This window comes from Equus przewalskii, unplaced genomic scaffold (assembly GCF_037783145.1).
Source record: "Equus przewalskii isolate Varuska unplaced genomic scaffold, EquPr2 ChrUn-13, whole genome shotgun sequence".
Taxonomy (NCBI): domain Eukaryota; kingdom Metazoa; phylum Chordata; class Mammalia; order Perissodactyla; family Equidae; genus Equus; species Equus przewalskii.
The window spans coordinates 4946167-4969255 of record NW_027228750.1 but is presented as its reverse complement, the minus strand read 5'-3'; the positions used below and the strand labels follow the sequence as shown (position 1 = coordinate 4969255).

The window sequence follows — 23089 nt, the reverse complement described above, 5'->3', positions numbered from 1 at the left end:
ACTACCGGTGGACCAAAATCAGGAGACCTGGCTTCAAATCTGGAATAAATCCATTCATTTTTAGGGGATTCAGTTTTCTCATCAGTAAAATAGAGGCCATTCTTGTTTCACATGGCTGTTGTGCACGATTAAATGAGATGAGGTATGTAAGAGCACTTTGAAATTGTGAAGCAATATATCAATAGTTTCTGTTTCTATGGAGTCTTGACTTGAAAAGGAGAGGCCCAAGAGACAATGAGGCGTCAGACAGGTTCTGATGCATCTTGGGTGGGCTTGAGTATTCTCAGAAAAATCGGGAAGGTGGTGACCATGGGCGGCAGTTGAAACACTGAGGCCAAGCAAGTTATGTCTCAGAGTAAACAATGTCCTTCTCCTTTGAAACAATCACCAAATTGCAACTAAGAAATTTTGTTTTAGAGATTCTCCTCAACAGAATATAAAAGATAATAAGGAACCAGCATCTATCTCGTTCACTGCTGTGTGGCCAGAGCAGCATGGTGCCTAGGCATGCGGTGGGTGTTTAATAAAAATCTGCTAAATGAATTAGGAAGGAAAGTCAAAAGGAAAATTTACTGAGCCAACAAAACAAAAATATTTTGTTAGGGCATGTGGTCATGCCTCACAATGAGATCCCAGTGTGGTTCTCTGGGAGGGAATGTCACACCAGCTACAGAATTATGGGGCAACAGGGGCACAGGCCCTGGTAATTTTAGTTCATATGCCATGCTAGAGTTTCATTCTGGACTTCAGCATTAAATGTCAAACTCCTCAAATTCACAGGCAAAACAAGCATAAACTTAAGAGATTTCTTGATCTAACTTTGACGATGAGTTTAAACTTCATTCCACTGATTTTTAAGAAACCATGCCAGGGATATTGGGTCTCAGTTGTAAATATGGACAATTGATTGATCCTAAGATGAATTAAAATGTGCAAGTTTTCTTTCAGACTTAAATATCATATGTAATCCACACACCTTAAGTTCCTACAGAGTGTCAATAGTGCCAATTTTATCACTTCCACAGCAGCCATTCTAAGAGACTGCTTTTCCTAACCTGGATAATATTTCAGGCTCCTGCATCTAAAGGCTCTAGTAGGCAACTGCTCAGTTCCAACCAAATCCTCCCCCATCAGGCATGTAGCTGCCTCTATCTTTAGAAACATTTAACATCACTTAACCCCCAACATCACAGGTGCTACCTCTCATTTTCACTTTAGATGGCTCCTACAAACTGATGGTCATCTCTATTTATACGAGTTTTGAGAAGAGATCAAGTTCATTCTTTTAGGCTGAAAAATAACATGCTCCCTATCTCCCCCGGTTGGTTAATAGATAACCTATTTTGGTGCAAGTATGAAGTAGATCACGAATACAAAGTCTCCAGGCAAGAACGATCAATTCACTAGGTCTATTTTCAGTTCATTAATCTGAACATTTTAATGCTCCTTTCGGTACTGCAGAATTTTTGTTACCTGAATTTTCTGTTCCTGCAGCTCCAGTTTTCTTTTATTAAGGTAAAGCATGACATTTCATGGCCTAGTTATTTTTTAACCATTACAAAGCATACTCTTCCCACTGAGATACTGGGCATTGATTCTCCTGCAGTCTCAAGTCACGGAGCTGGAGGTTCTCTGAAATGTCTCTTAAGCAGTTTTGCAAAATGATCACTAGCATGACCTTTTGGCCCCTTTACATGTATTTATGGCTATCAAATAACTCATACAACTATGTTGGCCTTTTAGTGACCCTGAGTATTGCTTGTTAAGAGAACAGAAAACTTAGAACAGAGATGCATAGGAGGTCTCCTCATATCCCAAATAAACAAGCTTCTTTAGCTACTTTTTCAGCTTGTCTCTCTGTAGCTTCATTTTGCCAAACAGAACAGCAGCAATCATCAAAAGTAAGAAAACATGATTTCCTCCTCTCCTCTCAGTTACTAGGAGGTCAAATATTAGCATAAAATAATCTGAAGTAAGGCACAGGTAATCCATTCAAGGGAGAAATCTGTTTTAGATACACAAAGCCCATAATTCCATTTCTTTTTCCATATACGTTTTACAATCTAAAATATTTATACTCTTTCTAGTAGTCCTATCTGCAAACGGTATTTTGTCACTTAAATTTGGCTTCCTTAAGCTTAATTCAGCCAAATATTAATAGGGGGGCCTCCCTGCCCCCTTTCTAAGGGAAAAAGTAAAAAAAACCTCTATGTCTTTGGCAGAATAAACCAATGTCTTTGGCAGAATAAACCGAAGTCCTCATAATCACAGTATTCCAGTGTTAGGTGAAGCCTAGGTTTGAAATCATTCTTTTATAACTACATCTCCTTAATTAGGGTCGGGAACTCAACTTCCTTATTTTGCAAATGAGGAAACTAGGGGCCAGAGTAGCAAAATATTAGTTGGAACCTATGTTCTTTGGCTCCCAGACCAATGCTCTTCCAATTACGCTGATTGGTAGACTGTATAGTAATGAAAAACAGGACAAAATATTTCCAATGGTAGTTTTAAGCACTTCATATTAAGGTGTGTGAATCTGACTTAGAGGTATGAATCACTGCTTTGAATCACCCCCAAGGTAAGTTTAAAGTAGGCTTTGACATTTTTTATATTGAGATAAAGTGAGGAACTCAAATCTTCCAACACTGCCCAGATGTACATCCACAAGTCTGAAATTAATACTAACTTTCAATAAAGGCACTTTGGTGGAAAAAAGAATTATGACCAAGCAAAGAACTTCCAGTTTTTATTTTTTAAACATTTAACAAGAAAAACATTCAACCAAATTTTTAAAAATTAGGATGGATTAATTTACAATAAAATAGTCAACTTAGAATATCAGCCCTTTCATTTAGGGCCAAAGAGGCCAAAAGTTCCCATTTAAACAGCAGAATTGCACAATTACTATTTTTACCTATGTTTGATGGCACAGAAATATAAAACTCATACAACTTTCACTGAGATCCTCCCTTCTCTCCAGAGCAGAATTCATACAATTGCTTCTTAGGTCAGTACTCAGGCCCTTAAAAATCACCAGTTATATTCTGAAATATATCTACAACTACTCTGCTAACAAGAACGCTTTTAAAACAATCCTTATAGGAAACACCTTAAAATAATTTTGTGGCACATTAGACTGCATAAAGAAACAGCAAAGATGAAAAATAATGTACAAGAATTATAGTCCCTTGTTTATAGAAAACCACCCAAATAAAATATTCTCCCTAATTATCCTTGCTTCTTATAATTTATTAGCAGAGATGAATTACAAGAAGCAGAATGCACCATATTTTGGTTCTTGGTTGTAGCTGCCAGCTTAAGAGTTCATGACTGAATGTAAAGCAAAGTATGATTATGCTCATAAGTTCTGGAATGGGAAAAAAACCAAAATTTCTCTTTAAAGTGTTTCACTATCCTTGCTTTCAAGTCAAGACAAAAAATTCACAGCAGTTTAAAGGATGATGAAAGACTAAACATGGGGCCCACTGAAATACGTATTGAGAATAATTTTACCTATTACACCCCTAAAGTGAAAATTGTACTAAGTATATACTATTACCAAGTAACATTCTAGTAAGCTGTTGGAGCAAATACAGCACTTAACAGATTAGGCATGGTAGCCTTTAGAAAGAACATCTTATTTTCACACTCTTGAACGTGCAACCTTTAAAAAACAAACAAACATAAAGTAATATGTAATTTATAACAGCTGGCCAGGCACTTAACTTGGGGAAAGAGACTTTCAGATTTTGAGGTAAACTAGAATTGTTTTCAGCAATCACAAACAGATTCTAAAAACCGTATTTTTACCACACCAACTGAAGTTATTCAGCATTTAACTATAAGTTCGTCACTCTATTGTGCCAAAATTCACACCTAAGTGTAACTTCTTAAGAAGCTATTTAAAGAACATTTTCAAGTCTGAATTTTGGCCCCATTTAGATACTTCTGTGCTTAGAACATACTTTAGAAATCTTTAAGGTACATACATACAAGGGCTATGGGCACAAGAGCCAAAAATGAGTATCTTTTTCCTTAATTTGACATTAAAAAGAGTCATGCTGTCAGTCACATAGACAAGAGAAGGAAGAGGAAGACAGCAACATTGACACTGATGACAACTAAGGTGACAAGCCTCAATCTAGCCTCAAGAAAATTACAGAGCAATGCTCCAAAAGGAGCAGAAACAAAGCTGCAGAGTTTCTGTTTACAGGTGCTGACAGTACTGTGAAAGCTCTCTGAATTAACCCTAAGGAGCACAACTCTCTGGGTTTATTATCCTCTGGGCACAGTATGTTTCTTCCCCTCTTCTGAATTCATTTCAAGGCAATGTGGGGTTTGCTTAATAAATGAAAATTCCTATTAGAAGATGGAGGACCTCCATAAATATTTACACATTAGAAGACCAGAAAAGAAAGTGGCCATTTTGGAACTAGTCTTTTATCAGAAGTTATCCAAGTCCATTTTTCATTAGAATTAACAGGATATTATCTGCAAATGGAAAAGCCAAGCCTAAAAATCCTCCTAACAATGAATTATATTTCCCATTCCCTTTTCAAACAGCAATTTCAATCCAAAGGCTACTTCTTGTTCTGAACAAACTCATCAGCTTGTTATCTGGTAGCCACAGACTAACCAACATCTTGTTTTAAACCCTTCAAAGAACATTATGAATAAAGAAACATTTAAAAATTTTGCTCTGAGGCATCCTCATTCTCAAAAACATGAGAAAAAATATTGGCTTAGAGTTCCCATATGGTTAAAACAAGAGTCCAGATGCTTTATTTATGAAGACTTTTAAGCTGACCCCCCCTCAGGATACCAAGTTTTTCCAGTCATGGCAAAGGATTTGTGGCTAACTGACCTCTTCTTTTCTTGCAAGACTAACAGCATGCATCTGGCAAAGCCACTAGCTGGAGTTACTGGAGCAATGAGCAAATGTGGAAGAATTTTTCTTTCTGTGATGCCACCTGGCTCGCTCAAATTCTGAAACTGTGGCCCTGGTCTATTAGCACCATGCTTTCTCAACTGAAATAACCAAGCCACCATTGCTGTAGGGCAAGGAACAGAGGGCAGGGTGAGAAAGGGATTGAGGGCAATTATATACATCATAAGATACCATAATATGAAGTGAAAATGTATCTATTAATATATTATATTTGAGGCTTGAAAATCATTGATCACAGCTATTAAATAAAACGGTATTGAATTTTTACAATTTTGAACACCTGCAAACGTAGAGCTTTCTGATATGACCCAAATTCAAATACAAATGGAAGTTCATTGAACATTAGGTTATCAGTAAGCTAGAAGAAACAAACTACATACATTTTGTAGGTAGTAACCTACCAAAAAAATTGGAGATTAGGTAAAAATTAAATGAAATTATTCATAATTGTTTCCAGTTTCATCTTTCTCTTGAGAGAGCCCAAAAACAGGTCTCTGGAAAACCAACTTCATAAATGTAAGAAATGGCATCTGCTATCATACTGGTGTATCTTTCCCTCCATGGTAGACAGGTCACAGACATATCTAGGACATTCATTTTCATGTATAATGGGTTTTGAGACATCTATTCCACTGAAGTACTGTAAAGGAAGTCTACAAACCATTCTAGGAAAAAGGCACTTCATTGTGAAAGTTAGATTTAATTACATGAAAGTTGAGAAGACTAGGATAGACTCAAAAGTCAGTATTCACTTTTGTATTTATGAATACAGAGCAGATGCCAGTTTATAGAATATAGCCAATAACATTACAAATAAACCAAACAGCAACATTAACTATATTCTCAGCAAAACAGTAATTTATGACATTTCTCCAAAACCCAACACAGTTCCAAGTTCAACAGTAAAAAGAAAAAATATCACCAGCAGTTGCTACTTTAGAGCTCAAGACATTGTTTTGTATAGAATTTCATGTCTATGGTTTGGTTCTCTGTTTCAGAGCATGAATTGCTTCTCAGATGAAAAACGTGGGGTGGTGGAGGTGTATCTGTGTGTGTTAGGGGAGAACCCAGGGTGGAAAAATACTGGGGAATAACAAGAGGTTCATTTCTCTGGTCAGACAACCAAGTGAGGAGGTAGTTATTCTGAGAACTTCTCAGACTGAGAATATTGTACTGATCTACTGAGAGTTGGGGAAGTAGCAGGAGCTTCTTTGTGAGACTAAAGATAGCAACAGGAATCTCTCTCCTCCAGGGAAGTCAGGACCAGGGTGTCAGTGCAGCTGAAATAAAGACAGAATTTGCGTAAGTGGCACATAGAGAGTATAAGAAAAACAAGGTTAAGAAATCAACATGAATGATAATATATTCATTTCCAACTTGTCCTACCTTGACAGTGGCTCTTTTCTGATGCTAGAACTTTCTAAGTATCTATAAGAAAAGAACACACACCATGTCATCATCATCTAGTTTTGATGTAGTGATCCTTCAAAATCCTGGTCAGTGCCAAGAACATGATATATACACATTTCATAAATAATGTCTTCTAATCTCTAGTACTATTGAAAATGTAACGATGTCTGTAAAATAATTCAATGTTTTAAAAATAGTTTAGACCTCAGTACTCTCAGAAAGGGTACCATAAGGAAAATATTTTACAGTTACAAGTGAGCAGAAACTCTCAGTTAAATAGCAATATAGAAAAAATAACAGCAACACTCCTCCAAACTGCTGACGCTAAATAGTAATATCTAAATTATGTCAAGAGACCACATGCTCACCTTGTTACATCACCACACACGGCAACCCCATGCAACCTTGAGTCCCATCATCACTGCTGTTGAGTTTTTTCATTCGGTACTGACGTATTTCTCTCACCAGTGTGTAAAAGGCATCTTCAACACCCTAAAAGAAAGAAAATGATAAAGACAGCTTAATAAACACAATCCAAGTTGTAAGCTCTCCCTCATTTGTACTTCTTTATGTGGATTTAAAATTCCAATTATGAAATTATTAGCTGAAAAAATAGAGTGATTTAGGAAGAGGACACTAAATTTAGCACTCCTATTGACTCACATTAATGGGCTGATATACAAATGGCACATTTTCCAAAAATAACATTCAAGCAAAGGAAAATAGGTAATGTGGGACACACAGTACTACCAGATCCAAAGGTGCCATTCAGGAGGGCTTAAGCCCTAAACAGTGGTTGCAGCTGATGGACAAAGGACTCATGTTTTTTAAGTATCTTTAATCAAGAGTCTTCATTTTAGAAATACTTGTGTATGCTAATGCAGGAGTAAAAATGTCACACCAGAATATTAGTAAGTTCATTTTGGGTTTAAACTGAAGATTAAAAAAATAGAACATTGGGGCCTGCCTGGTGGCACAGTGGTTAAGTGCGCATGTTCCACTTCGGCGGCCCGGGGTTCACCAGTTCGGATCCCAGGTGTGAACATGGCACCACTTGGCACACCATGCTGTGGTAGGCGCCCCACGTATAAAGTAGAGGAAGATGGGCATGGATGTTAGCTCAGGGCCAGTCTTCCTGAGCGAATAGAGGAGGACTGGCAGCAGATGTTAGCTCAGGGCTAATCTTCCTCAAAAAAAAAAAAAAAAAAAAAAAAGAACATTAATTTAAAAATCCCTAACAACAAAGAATGTGGATCATATCTCTAGCAGAGTCAATTAATCAAACTTTTCTGCCTTAAACAAACCCTTGCCAGATGGTGAAGGCTGTACTATACCTGTCTGGTCTTGGCTGAGGTTTCGATGAACGGAATCCCATAACTCTTAGCCAGTTCATGGGCTTGTTTTGTGTCAACTGTCCTTGTTGGCAAATCACACTTGTTTCCTACTAGCACCATAGGTACATCATCTGAGTCTTTTACTCGCTTAATCTGTTCCCTAAAAAAGGGAATATGTTATCATAACATAAGAAAAAGCTTTTAGGAAGGGATAAACAGCAAGGACAAAAAGAATCTGGCAAATTTTATCTAGCCCTATTAGCTTCCAGTACTGAGTTTCACTTTTACTAAGGAGACTAGTTTAGACTTGATGTGGCAGCCATAGGGAAGCCAAGTACCACTCACCTTCCAGTGGAAATGGATGACTATTCTGTCTTGATACATGCCTCTGTTAGGCTCACTGATTCTCCAAAGAGTTTGGCCTAGATTTAATCGGCAATGCAAAACTGTACTCGAGATTAAGGTCTGAAGTATAAAAAGTAAAAGCTCACTGCCTCTAAACTTTGTGAGGTTCCCTTGAGTGACAGTATTTAATGAAATACAGTCTATTTACTTCTCTAGATGGGTGGTGTCCATACATTTTCTTCAAATAAAATTACAGCTGGAAGTCCAGGATATAAAACAGAAAACACCAGAACTGCTCTTACACAGTGCTTTCTAAACACAGTAGTTTAGAAAACTACTGCTCTAGATTCTCTTGACCAACTCTGTCCAATACAACTTTTTATGATTACAGGAATGTTCTGTATCTGTGCTGTCCAACTACATCCACTAGTCAGATGTAGCTATTGAACACCTGTGAAGTCAGTTGCTGAAGTGGCCAAGGAACTGATTTTTACGTTTCATTTAACTCTAATTAATTTAAATAACTACATATGGTTGTGGCTACCATCCTGCACTGCACTGCTCTAGACTCTACCCTTGCATCACCTACAAAGTCATGGACCTGAAATGCACATATTAGCCATCTATATATGTGCTTTGGGGTCAAGGCAGTAGCCTATGTTAAGGGATAACATAAAAGACAGCCTAGGAAGAAAAATGACTTGCAGAAATTCAGCAAATACTTATCAGGTGCTTGCCAAGTGCTGGGCAAAGTACTGCTATTATTTTCAGAGAGAAAATGGAAAGTAGAGAAGGTTTAGGGGAAAAAACCCCACAGAATTCAGTTTTGGACTAGTTTGTTTCTGTGAGCAGACATCTTCACATGGATGGAGCATAAGCCAGGATTTAAGGCTGTAGGCAGAACACTTGTCTGCATTTACTATGTGCTAGGTATTGTTCTGAGTGACTTACATATTTATTAACTCGTTTAATTTTCACAAGTCTTGGTAGGTATTATTATCTCCGTTTTATAGATAAGGAAACTGAGGCACAGGGATTTAGTAGTTTGCTCCAAAGTCCTATGGCTAATAGATGATGGAGCCAAGTTTCAACCCAGGCAGAATCTATAATCTTAACCACTATTCTGCTTAAAGAACACAGAACTAAGAAAAAGGAGCCCTGGGCTTTTGGTCTCGGCTTTGCTAGTAATAACAACCATGACTCTGAAAACCTAACAAATCACCTTCTGAACTCTATTTCTTATTCTATAAAATAAGGATGCTATATTAGAATTTTTTATTGTCCAATTGTGCTTTGAAATTTTATGGGTCGATGGAGAAAGGCCATCTTTATGTTCCTCTGCCCTGCTTTCATCTGTATCTACTCCCCATTTGTTTCTTCCTATCATATCTTCTATTACTGAAGAATGTTTCTCAGAGGTGTTTTTCTTCTTTGAATTCCTAACACCTTTAGTTTTGAACCATTCCCATTAGCAAGCTTTATTTATGTATTATCACACATTCTAGCCACAGTATATTATATAAAATAAATTCCAGTATTAACTTTCAGTAATAACTACAGATTCTCAATGTCAAACCGCCTAAAGCCAAAGCCAACTCTTCCTCTAATTAAAAAGCTGTATCTTCCCTAGTGTGTTATCCTCATTCCCCCACAAAGCTTCAGAACACACTTACAGATCATCCTTTCAGAAAAAATAATGCTCCTAGTACCTGTAGAGGTTAATATCTGCAAATGATTTGCTATTATTGATGGCAAATACACAGAGGAAGCCTTCGCCTGTCCTCATGTATTGGTCTCTCATGGCACTGTACTCCTCTTGTCCAGCTGTATCCAGTATGTCCAACAGACAGGTTTCACCATCTATAACCACCTGTTTTCGGTAAGAATCCTGAGGGTGTGGAGGGTGGGGAGAGAGGGAGATTCCATTTTTATTAAAAACCACAGGGAATGCAATGCTATTGCCAAGGTTAAATAAGCTCCTAACCAAGTCCATTTCTGTCTCTCTGGTTTGTCCCTCAAACTGCTAATATATAATCACAAACAGAAAGTCCTTAATGTCACCCTAGGAAAAAAGCCCCAAATCCTATATGCCTGCAGAAAGGAAATGTGGTCACTCCATCCCTGGAAAAGATGAAAAAAATGTGGTAATTCAAAAGACAGCTCTACGGCAATTAGACTAGAGATTAGGTTCACAGTGTATTTTACTAAGGTATGAACTGGACTCTTCTTATTTGAGTTGTTTACGGTACAGTTAAAATTCTAAACATACCTCCAAGAATTATAACCTGGCTGTGGATACAGTGTCATTTGTGTTTATGACTAAATACACAAATACTTTTTATTTCAGACAAGGTTATAACATCAGAATCTTTTTCTCATCATGACAGACTGTACCTTTGGCAAATATTCCTCAATGAAATTCTTAAAGGTTCCAAACAAGGTATAGTTATAATTAATTCCTCAGGAAGACAGACTTGCATAGATCATATAAAAAAAATTTCAATTTGGTTCTAAGGCAAAAATTTTACTTGTATTTTAATACTTATGTTCTGGGAGTTCAGTTCAAGAAAATAACCTCATCACACTTAATAAAGATATGGGTCTAGAAACAGAACTCCACCTAGTTTCCCAGCCCACGGATCAGTTCCTCTGTAACTCACTTCATCGTGTGGCTGCAACACACTCTCAAATTAACATAGAATTCACACTGCCAGAACTTCCTTGAGGCATGAAATACGGTTAAATGCATGAGTGTTCTGAGGAAATGAGCAAAATTATAATTACAAAGATAGGTTTTAGTCAAATGAATTTATGATAATGGAAGTCAGAGAAGTGGTTATTTCCTGGCCGGGTGGGGGAGTTTACTGACTGGAAAGGAGCAAGGGAGAACTCTCTCGGGCGCTGGAAATAGTCTATATTTTTATCTGACTGGTGGTTACATTAAGTATACACAAATTTAAAAAGTCACTGAAGTATTTTACTGTATGTAAATTACCTCTTAATAAATAAAACTCTGAAAGATATTAAAAGTTTCTAACTATTAATACAAAAGCTGTTAAGCCTAAAATAAAGATTTTTGCCAAAGTCTAATGACTAATTTTTAATAATGGCTATACTAGAGTTAGCTTGCATTGATTAAACACTCAGTAGCTGGGTGGTAGGAAGAGCAGCGTGTGGATTACAAGAAAACAACCTTTAGAGTCAAACATTCTAAATTGAATAAAATTACAAAGGCTTTTAAAATCTTTTATTTAAAGGACCTAAGATGCCATTCATTGAAGCCAGTCTAAAACGTGAACTCCGACGAAAACAAAAGAATCTTTAAACAAGTACTATTTATGCAGCACTTTACCATTTACAAAAAACTTAAAGATATTATTTGATTTTTCACAACATCCCTGTGTGGTAAGCAAGACAAATTTATGGTAATTTAACAGATGAGGAAAATGAGAGTCACAGAGATTAAGTGATTTGCTCAACATCACATAACTTTAAGCTGCAAACAAGGGACTGAAATCCTAGGCAGAGTGACTCAAAATGTCCCGTTCTTTCTAGCTTCAACTAGCTAAGAAATGAAAATTGCAGAATATCCAGATCTCTGAATCTTTTATCTCCATCCTGCTCTCATTCAGTCCCTCTACCTATGGCCTGTGTTTCTTTTTAATACAGATGTCATACATGAAGAAACTAAATGAGTTCAACCCTGAATTTGCAAGTTTACAGAACTGTTAAAAATTGTAAGCTTTTCAGAAAATCTTCAGCAGCTAATAAAAATGAATTCTCCACAAACATTCCAGCTTGACTTATTGTATTACTGAAGGCAGCACCCAAAATAACTTTATACTTTCTCTCCTGATTATTCCTTTAGCTAAAGAACAGCGAAAGGGTATGGGTAAGGGTAAAACGGAAGAAAGAGAGGTGGAGTCAGCGGGCTACCACTGGGCCTCACCTCTATGGTGGGATCATATTCATCTACAAAGTGGTTCTGGATTAGCTGGATTGTCAGTGCGCTTTTTCCAACACCACCTGCTCCAACCACCACCAGTTTGTACTCAGTCATTTCACACCAGCAAGAACCTGTCGGAAGGCAGCAATTAGGGTTAGTTGGCGAGCCACATCTACAGTACTTCAAAGCTTTCTATAATCAATAGTAACTAAAACCAAAATTTGAAACGTATGGCTTCCATACACGTGCCCTCCACTTGGTTCTCAAAATGATTCAGGAATGCAAAAAACCACGGGCAGGTTACTATGGGCCTCAGAATTCTGCATTACAGTCGTCTAGCTACCCCCACCCTCGTCTATTTTCCAACAGTCCTTGGGCTCCGCCCTCAGCCTAAGGTGAAGGAAACCCCCCTTTCTACTCCTCCCTCAAGTCTTCTCAGCTCTGGGGGTACGCCTCCAGGACGCCCCGTCTTCTTATTCGCCCGCCTATCTCTACAGACCTTCACTGTAGGGCTCAAAACCAAGGACCCCCGCCTAGGGCCTTTGTTTCCAGCTCGCAGATTCCGCTCGATTTCTGGGAACAACGAGACGCCTGTACGCTCCAAAGCCGAAAGCTACACACGCCAGAGCCTTACCTCAAGCTCTGGTGCCTCCGCTTCGGACGGATTTAGGACCACAACCGGGAAAAATGTTGGAGACCCCGGAACCGCCATGAACAACCCCCACTAGGGAGCGGCACTTCCGGCCCCGCCCGCGACGTAATCAGTCGGCGCCCCGGGCGCTCGAGTCCCCGCCCCGGCCACGTGGGCTTCCAACCCCGGAGTCATGTGGCAGGCCGCACCCAGACCCGCCCCTCCCGCACAGGACGTTGCAATAATGAAAGCGCTAGGTGCTAGTGTCTCAAAAATCAGTAAAACTTTATTCGCTTCCATTCTTTCGCCATTAACAGAAAACTGGAGAAAGCAAAAATGTTTTGTGTTTACAAAGATAAATGGCCTCTTTACCCAGAGAAGATCAAAACCTCAAACGACAACGGGGAAGATAAAAGCGCCCTCCCCCACATCCCCTGAGCTGACCCTTGTCATCTTAGACAAAGCCTTCAGTCCACTGGCCAGGGACCCTGTATGCGGCCAATTCAAGATGAGGGCCAAGAAATCAATCCATTCCCGTGATATAAAGTTGAACAGAAGCTACACCAAGGGTCAAGTGCCTGTATTTCACAGGACACAGGAACCAGGCGGCTACTTATAAAAAAAACAAGATTCATTTCAGGCACAACTTTTTTATTTTTTTTGTTTCGTTTTTAAATCAGTAAAAGAAACTGGGTCCTAGAAGCTGCAGTGATCTAAGCAGCAGCAAGTTTGTGCATTCGTCTTTTTGTTTTCGTTTAAATACGTTTAAATTATCACACTGCTGGCACGCCTCATTTGCATGAAATTCTGCACCATACATTCTAATTGTAGTAAAGTTACCCCCCCCATCCTAGGAAAAAAAACTACTCTGGAAGATAATTTTCACTGAAATCTAACCAAACTTCGTTAAGTGGACTGTGACAAGATTATAAATGATATGAAAAATAACATTTTAACATTTGGCCATCAACTTAAGGAAATGGTTTGCCTATACAAATTTTTGTAATTTTTAATATATTCTACCCTCATATGGTCCTCAGAATTAAAGCATAATGAACAGGAAAGAAAAAGAATGCAACTGAGTGCTAAGGCAGAACATCTTGCCAGAAGTAATGAAGGTAGAGTATATACTAAATATCAAGTGCAGAATTTCATAGGGCCAACAAGATAACAGTCTATATTTTTCACTTACACAGGCAAAGTGGATTTTGCAATTACCAGTTGCGTTAAATGCACCAAATAAAGCTCCTAAAATTGATACTATAAGGCGCCACCTTAAGTTTTCCAGGCTGCAACTGTGCATAATTTTAAAATGGTTTTCTTAAATTTATTTATTTTTTTAAACATAACACGAGGAAGGTGTTAAAACTGGTGTAATAGCTCAATAGAATAAGTATTCCAGATTTTAGGAGGGATGAAGAGGGAGATATTCAGAACCCTTCACCAGAATCCCCCCAACTTGATCATAGTGGATTAATGATGTGCTTTGTGGATGTGGTTATTAGTCAATGACACCAGCTTGACGGATCTTTCTTTCTGCACCAAATCCCTGTGAAGAAATAAAATTGCAGTTAATGACCCAGATGCATGTTAATCACAGTACATTCATAATTCCAAAATGAACTACAAAAGCATTACTTTTAATCATCTTAACCACGACCAATTTTTTCCCAGAGGAGGAAATCTGTAACAAGCCCTCCTGATTTATTACCTCAACTATGTTCAAAGTATCAGGAAAACGAAGAAATATGTCTCTTACTGTAAGCAACCATTATGTTAGGGGCTGAATCAATATGGAGGGAGTCCTAACTAGTTATAAGCAATACTGAAGATCTTTGCTTTTGTTAAGCTATCTGAGCTATGCTGAAATAGGACCTCAAATACTATGTTGGTCTGTTAGCCATGCCCCCCCACCAACCCCATGGGGCAAACCTTGTATGCCCTCATACCATTGAGTTATCTGGTCCCCTTGGCTGACGAAGAACCATTAGGCGAGGAGCACTGGCATCATCCAAGGTGATGTTCTTCAAGCGATTGACCAACCTATCAGGTCGTGGAGCTGCAACAGCTTTGGGGCCCTCACTGTAACAAAGTTGAGAGGTGAGAAGAAGCAACATTTGGTGGGAAGAAAGCAAGTACTTGCAGAGGAGTGTGTTTTCTACCTAACTATCCAAATGACTCAGTTTTAATGAGGGGGGACTCTTGCCTCATCTAGCCAGCTAGCTAGCAAGACAGGACAGACAAGTTTATGTTTTTATTCCCAAGTCAAGGTTTATTTCTGCGTAGGAGCTAGAAGAATCAGTTGGGTGAGGGTGATCCCTAGAATGCTCTGCAACAAGAGAAGACCAGTTTCACAGACATAAAACAAGGCAGCAGATGTGAAAAATCTTAAAAAAGTTAGATCTCCTGGCTCCTCTCATGGTAACAATGTCATTGATTAATGGGGGGGGGGGGGGGAGCAAGCACAGAGTCAAAACTGCTGAACTAGAAAATAGAATTTTAAGCAGCATATAACCTAGAGATGGCTTAATGAAAGAAAAAGAGCTAAGCAGAATCCTTTAAGGACTACATAATCTTTTGTATAAAAAGGTCTTTTATATAAAAAGATCTATTACATAGTAAGTGCTCAATTAATGTTTCATTGGGCCAGATTTATGAGACTAGAAAATTTAGATGATGAAGACTAGAGGTAAAAAAGACCTAAGTATCAAGAAATAACCAGAAAGCGGCAGAAGAGGATAAATGCAGCAGTGATGGAAAAGTGAAGCAACATGATAAAGCAGAAATTACATAAATTGACAGTCCAGGGAGATTACTAACGCAACAACAAAAACTTACCAGACTCGCCAAACATTACAAGCGCTGCACTTGCCAGTGCGCTGATTAAGAATCACTGAGAATTCCACCTCATCTCCTGCCTGTAGCTCAATGCCATCCTGAACTTCTTTCACATGGAAAAAGAGCTTCTTGCTATCTCCTACTTCATAGTTAATGAAGCCAAACTGGAGGGGGGCAAAAAATAAGACAGTAGCTAAAGAAAAAGACATACCACGGTGGGGGAAAGCACCTCACTCTGAATGAAGCACAATGCATGACCCTAACTACAAGGGGATTTATAAAACATGGTATTAATGCTGATACTCTAGTTCAGTTGTCTGTGCTATAATTTAACAGCATATGGGCCTGCAAAACTTGCCAGGGAAGAAATATGTCTTTGAAATTACTGCCATTCACTCTATCACTGCCTGACTGAAACAAGTAAAGAAAGGTCACCTTGTGCCTTTATGTAGTATATGAACTAAGTTTTTGAATCAAGCAACATTATTAGGGAACTGTTACTTGAACATATGTAGTGTTTTAATTCCTGGGTTATGGTACCATAAGAAATAGCCAGACAAAACGTTATATTCACCAATACTGACAAATGTCCTCATTAAGGACTCAAAGGGATTTCCCTGAGATCTCAGAACCAGGAATAGCTTTGTTTGCCAAAGCTTATTTTATGACTACTACTACACATAGTTTCTTTGTGTGATCTGTAAGCTCTGAGCTAAAGTGTACAAAACCTATAGTTTTTCTATTCTTGAACTTTCATTCCGAATTTATTGTCCCTATCATGCAATGTTAGTTATTAATACCACTCTTATTTTGTTTTTGCTAATATCATTTTTTTTCCATGTGGTTTTCTTCATACTTTTATAAGCTACCTCAAATCACTGAAAAAGGGGCAAAGTAGAAGTAACCAAATGAATGTTGATGATTCCCCTTGGCTGAAAAAATTTGAAGGTTCTGGTTACTATTTGGTTACCAATTCATAAAAGGATCAAATTCAGACCCCGAGATCCCATCACTTACCTGATCTTTCACACACTCCACGGTGGCCCTACGCAGGGGTGTGATGTTATAGGCCATAGTCTGTGCATTTTGGCCCAGGACACACAACTGGAATTTGACACTCTCCCCTTTCTGCAGACAATCCCCTTTGTTGGCCATCCCAACTATGCCAAATGGATAGACCTCACCTTTCATATCCCCTGTAAGGAGAAAGAGATAAGAAGTCTAAAAGCTAATATTTCACAACAGCTCTCTGCTGATGGTCCTAATAAATTTATAAATAAGTTGCTAAAAATGTATTGTTCCCTAAAAATAGTTCTACTTTAAAGCTTCAGTGAAATCCTAAATGCTAAATACTACCACGAAAACAAATGAGAACTTGCAGCTCATTATTTCCTTACTAGCTAATGAGGAGTTTTAAACTGCATTTATGAAATTAAGAACAACACTATCGCTCACAATCTCATTACCTACATATTTGGGCTTTTTTCCCCCCTCTATCCCCCACTCCCTCCCTGTCTTAACTTCCCTTATTTGGGGTTTCTAAGCACTATGGATTGCTAATATGATCCACCAGATTATTTTATTTCCAAGTTCACAATATGAGCCAACCAGTCAAAAATATTTCTGACCCATGCCCAGCTGGGCATTAAACAACAAGCCAGGAATAGGCAAAAACAATGTAAATAAATTTCTTTGGTATTCTGCCTCCGTTCTTTGTTCTGATTGTGGCTCCCTCAAACCAACAGGCAACCTTCTCCTAGATCAGGGCTCCTTACACTTTTTCTTAAAGGACCACATAGTAAATATTTTAGGTCTGTAAGTCATCCTGTCAGTCACTACTCAACTTTGTTATTGTAGTGAGAAAACAACCAAAGACAACATGTAAATGAATGGTCATGGCTGAGTTTCAGGTAAACTTTATTTACAAAAACAAGCCACCATATCTGCTGAGCTCTGCCCTAGAGTAAAAAATTGGCGGCACGTCAGTGCAGGCTGTGGATAAAAACTGGGCCCACAGAGTTCAGGTGCCTATCAGTTCACCTGCATGGTGAATCCACTGAAGCAATAAAGTGGAAAAGAGGAGAAAGACATCAGTTGGAGTGGAAGCTTCAGAACTGGAAATGATTTTATTTTAACCATTCTCTTAATGATTATAGGGGTAAGCAAAGATTTTTCTTTTCAAACATACAGGAATCAAAAACTTCGAGGAGATACTTCCAACAGATCAAGTCATGCAGAAGGATTAGAGACAGCAGGTCTGATGCAGTGGTATCAATACGAACCACCATTTATTAAACACTTAATACTGATTCATATTTAATCTTCATAGAAACTTCTGAGGTTGAAGATACTAACCTCATTTGAAAGACGAAGAAACTGAGTTAGGAAATTGTCCAAGGTTACATAGCTAGGAGGTGGAAGAGCTGGTGTTCAGATCTAGGTGTGCCCAACTCCAAAACCCATGGTCTTATATTGAGTTACAGTTGTATTTCTAAGTAAAAGAGCTGTTCTCACCACCAAGTGGGAAAATATGGTCTGTCTAGTCCCAGAAAATTCTAGGCTTAGAGATTTCAGAGATTCCCTTCCCACAAAATCCTTGCTTTGGACTATATCCTATAGCCAGAGTTGAAGAATAAGTAGAATACAAAATAAAGTAAAATTAGCATGTTAGAGAGGAGGAAGAAGAAGGGCAATTTTATATTATCTCAAGAGTTAAAGTTAGCTGCTGATACCCTAATGGCCCTTTTAAGGGTATGGTGTCATCATGGCATTAGTTTAAAAGACTGATTTGCTATAAAATCAGTGCTTACTTGGAGGTGTGTGTGTGAGGCAGTACTGGTTCTATGTAAAACAGAAATTCCTAAGAACTCATGTGGTAAAGGAACATGTTATCAAGGTTCTTTTCCTTCTCTCAAATGACCTGCTCCTCCCCACTTTATGTTCTTTCTATGACTCCTAGATAACACAAGACCTATTCTCTTTGTGAGTCAAGCTATCATCTTTCGTTGAACCGCTCTCATCAACCCATTATGGTAATTCTGCTATACTAATGTTCCCTACTATCACTTCTACTGCAAACCTATTTTACACACAAAATTGGTCTTTCTGGTGGTAATAACTAGGGGTAAAAGGTGGCACCAGAACTCATGGAGTTACTGAAGATGGAGAGAAAACAACAGAAAATGAAAAATATAGGGAGCTCTGGCTTAGAGACAAGCAGTAGGATCCCCATGGAACTCTAGCTATTAAGGAACAGATAGGGGCCGGCCCCGCAGGTGAGTGGTTAAGTTCGTGCTCTCCACTTCAGCGGTCCAGGGTTTCAGCAGTTCAGATCCTGGGCGTGGACATGGCACCGCTAATCAGGCCATGCTGAGGCAGCGTCCCACACAGCACAAGAAGAGTCACTTACAACCAGAACATACAACTATGTACTGGGGGAGGCTTTGCGGAGAAGGAGGAGAAGAAGAAAAAAGAAGAAGATTGGCAACAGATGTTAGCTCAGGTGCCAAGCTTTAAAAAAGGGAACAGATATAGTAAACTTTTATGGGAAGCACTAATGTTTATAGAATTGAATCGTTACTAGGAAAAGTGTTAATACTGATGTAAATAACTAGTGAATAATAGAGGAAAATTATAAAGTTGTACTAAACCCAGCCAATTGTGAATATTTGATTATCACATGACATCAAATGCAAATTCTTGGTATGACCTTTTGTTCTCAGTCTATTTCAATATAACTCAATTAGTTGCTCACCTATAAGTCATATGCTTACACAGCAGTCATTTGTTCACTACACAGCAGTCATTTGTTCACAACACAAACCCAGGCTGATCTCAGACCCAAGGGATATAAAAATAAAAACCAAGCACGGGGGGAAAAGTCACTTTTCCTTAATTCAGTTTTTAAGGAATCTGAAAACAATTACAACAAATACCATCATATTTTAAAACCTTCAAAGTGCTCATGTGAAGGTAAGACAAATTTCAAACAATCTGACAAGGATGCTCTTACCTTCCTCCACGATCTCAATCATTCCTTGGTACTCAGTCTGTGTTGGATCAACACTCCGCAATGGGCGAATGACTTTACCAGAGTAGATGGTGGGATCAGCTTCCTCAGTAATGCCATTCACTACAAAACAAAGCACGTATACCTCTCATTCAATGGGGTTTTACTTAAACTCTATCCCACAAGGAAAAAAGCAAAAGCCATCAGAAGAAATGTTAAAACATAAGAGGGTTGGTTGGTTGCCTGCTATTCTTGAAACATTTCCAAACTACCATTAAGACAAAGTTAATTTGTGGGGCCAGCTCTGGTGGCGTAGTGGTGGAGTTCATGTGCTCTGCTACGGAGGCCCTGGGTTCGCGGGTTTGGATCCTGGATGTCGACCTACACACTGCTCATCAAGCTAGCCTGTGGTGGCATCCCACATATGAAACAGGAAGATTGGCAACAGATGTTAGCTCAGGGCCAGTCTTCCTGACCAAACTAAATAATTTGTTTAAAGAATTAACAAGTATACAAATTTAAAACATGCCTTGCTCTTTCACCCTTTCCGTATGATCAAATGTCACCTTTTTAGTGAGGCCTTCCCTGCGCTCTACAATGGCAAACCCAATATTTATATCTTTCTAAAGATACTACGTAATTTTACTCATCTTGTTTGCCTGTATTTTCCACTAAAAAATAAGCTCAATGAAGGCAGGGATTTGTCTAATTTCTTTACTGCTATACCCCCAGTATCTAAAACACAGCATGCACTTAGATATATTTATTAAACTGAAATGAACATTCTTGGCTGTCATCTCTCTAAGCCTCACCAAGAGCAAGTGTTATTTGGGGAGTTAAGATGAAAGCCAAAAGTGAGCTATAGATCTTTTAAAGGTCAGAGATCCTAAATATCAATGATTTTCTTAAGTTCCCATTGTTTTTCACATTTAGACTCGTTCTTCTCCAAAATGGTCTTCCAGAGAAATCCTTCTTTCCCCAACCCCATGAAGATTTATATCTTGGGGCTATTTTTAAAAAAGATATCGAATTGGAAATAAACTTAAAGCAAATGACCTAAAATATCTAGAACAGTAGTTCTCAAACTTCCGTGTACATCAGAATCACCGGAACGATTTGTTAAAACAGACTCCCCATCCCCAGAGTTTCAGTAGGTCTGGGGAAGGGTCACAGAACTTGTATTTCTATCAAGCAGCCAGGTGATGCTGCTAGATCTGGGGACTACACTCAGAGAACACTGATCTAGAACAATTGGGTTTTTGCTCCCTATCCCACCCTATCCCTTTATCTCTCACCCAAAGCACAGGCTGACTAACTACAAGTCACAATTCATTACCTGAGTGTGTTTTGTTCACTTTTTCTGCACTGACTTTGTTGCCTTTGCCTTTGGACAAGCTGTACTCGACCATGTCCCCCAGTTCCAGGCTATCGACATCACCAGAGAACTCACTGGGGGGAAAGGAAATGACAATTTGAATAAGCAATCACCACAAACATCAACAGTAGCAAGTAGTCTTTATTTCTTCTATAACAACATTCATGGTGTGCTTACTTATGCTGGATACTGTTTTTAAGCACATTATATGTATTGACTCGTTTAATCCTCAGAAACACTCTATGAAGAGGTACCATAATAAACCCTAGCTTCACGATAATGAAACTAAGATACTAGGAAGTTAATTTCATTCAATAAAAGTTACAAAACTAGTAAGCAGCAGAGTCTGGATTCAAACTCCAACTGTCCGGTTCTAGGAGCCCATGCCCTTAACCATTATGCTATATTATAATACCAAATCAAATATACAACTCTCTGGTAGCAACATATAAAAAAGTATTCTTTCACTGAAGCAGAAAGGCTCCTATCCAATGTTCAAGCATCCAGGCTTTTCTATATCTTTTGGCCACACATTCTCTATATAAAGATAGATGATTAATTTTAGTTTATAAATTGCCATAATTTTACCAATATAAAATTTCTGATTAAAAATATAACCACCTAATAGTAAACATTTTTTAACTTCAAAACCAAAGGATGCATGGTAAGCTCTAACTTCCTAAAAGGCATTCCTCACCTGTAATGGAAAAAGATTTCCTTATCATGATTGGCTGTTTCAATAAATCCAAAATTATCCTTCAGAGTTGCCACATAACCCAAGAGCCTCTTGGAGTTGGAATTACGACCTAAAAGTCGCACACAAGTTGCAATCTGCTGTCCAGGCCTCTGTTTGTCACTAATACTAAATTCAACCTGTGAAAAACAAGGATGCTCATTAATAGCACATCATTTAGACACCAAGCTCCTTAACTCCTTAAGCTCCATAACTTCCCCAAACCATACTTTGCACTCCAAATATTCTTTGTAAATACTCTGATGGAATAGATTTTCACCAGACTTCTAAGTCTCATTCCATTTTCACAAAGGATCAAATTTTATTCTCCAATGTGTATTCCTTATAGATTCTTAATTTCTCTAAAGGAGGGGTATCAGAAAACCATAAGTACTAAGTATGAGAAAAACGAAAAGCAACGTAAAATCTTTGGTGTGATTTTACTTTGATGACGTTTCAGTGACTGTTTTAACTTTCTCACCAATACTATTAATTTTATCTAAGCTAATTGATTCAGGCATATCTTATACAATTTAAATAGTGACTCCTCAAAAAGCTTTTAAAAAGACCTTGCTAGATCCTATTCTAATTGAATAAACTGCTTTTAAATAGAAAGATGTTCATACATTAAACCTGTAGGCACAAAAAATTTTAATCAAAACTTGACAAAACTTGAACCATTTTCTAGGCTTTATGTTTAAGATGACAACCTTTAACCCTCCCTCTCTCAAATAAGCAGAATTATCTTGCCTTATCTCCTATTTGAGGGGAAGTAGATCCTTCCACATCCTTGGCTTGAAAAGCAATAGTCAATTTCACTCCACAATCATCATAAGCAATAACACCATCCTCAGCCTCCTAAAGAAAAAGTCAGAATACAACGAAAAAAACCAGGAGCAAAAAAGCAATATAAGCAGCTACAGTTCTTAAAGACCCTTGAGGCAAAGGATTGGCAGAGCTGTAGGGATTTCCTACTCCAGTGTTCTCTAACAATAATAGAATTTTATATGAATAAAGTGGTAGTGTTGCCTTAACCCAGGACTGATTCAATCTGCTGTAACTGGGTCTTCTAGTCTTAATAACCTAATTTTTGCTGTTGAGGAGGAAAAAAGGAAAAACTTATTGAAAATTTACAATATGCTCATTCTATACTTCTCTTAGCCAATCAGAAATCAAATTGGGCATGTATTTTCAACCAGGTAGAAATTCTGTCGGGCAAGAAGATTTTGTAGTGCCTATTTTGAATCTCCTATAGTATCTCACAGTGTTTCATACATAATGTTAATCAATATATTTACCAATGCATGAGAATTTAATTTGGTACAGGATCTAGCACAGTTCAGGGCATTGGATATGCAGGCAAGTGATTAGGTTATGATACACCAGTGTTTCCATAATAACACTTAAATTGCTGAATACGAGAAAGATTAGCTCCTCAAAAGTGAGAAATTTCAGGTATGTCATATAGAATCATACAGTAAACAACGACATTGTATAGCCACTACATAAATTATAATGTT

General features: G+C 38.2%; 2 protein-coding genes across 23 annotated transcripts in view; both read right to left on the bottom strand.

The window, feature by feature from the left end:
* Positions 1-2733: 2733 nt before the first annotated feature.
* Positions 2734-12785, bottom strand: NRAS (NRAS proto-oncogene, GTPase). Its single transcript, XM_008522831.2, has 7 exons — positions 12618-12785; positions 11987-12114; positions 9747-9925; positions 7693-7852; positions 6727-6850; positions 6335-6376; positions 2734-6228 (listed from the first exon to the last, which is right to left on the bottom strand). The coding sequence occupies exons 2-5, from the start codon at positions 12095-12097 to the stop codon at positions 6731-6733; spliced, it is 570 nt and encodes a 189-aa protein (XP_008521053.1). The 5' UTR covers positions 12098-12114; positions 12618-12785; the 3' UTR covers positions 2734-6228; positions 6335-6376; positions 6727-6730.
* A 463-nt stretch (positions 12786-13248) lies between these two features.
* CSDE1 (cold shock domain containing E1) overlaps positions 13249-23089 on the bottom strand; it is a 36464-nt gene continuing 26623 nt past the window's right edge. For all 22 annotated transcript variants that reach the window (XM_070607640.1, XM_070607655.1, XM_070607648.1 and 19 more), the window contains 8 exons: positions 22320-22427; positions 21534-21709; positions 20798-20910; positions 19465-19584; positions 16470-16648; positions 15453-15616; positions 14564-14696; positions 13249-14163 (listed from right to left, as the gene is read on the bottom strand). In XM_070607640.1, the coding sequence (XP_070463741.1) occupies positions 14116-14163; positions 14564-14696; positions 15453-15616; positions 16470-16648; positions 19465-19584; positions 20798-20910; positions 21534-21709; positions 22320-22427 (1041 nt within the window). In that variant the 3' untranslated portion in view covers positions 13249-14115. The remainder of the gene's footprint in view (positions 14164-14563; positions 14697-15452; positions 15617-16469; positions 16649-19464; positions 19585-20797; positions 20911-21533; positions 21710-22319; positions 22428-23089) is intronic.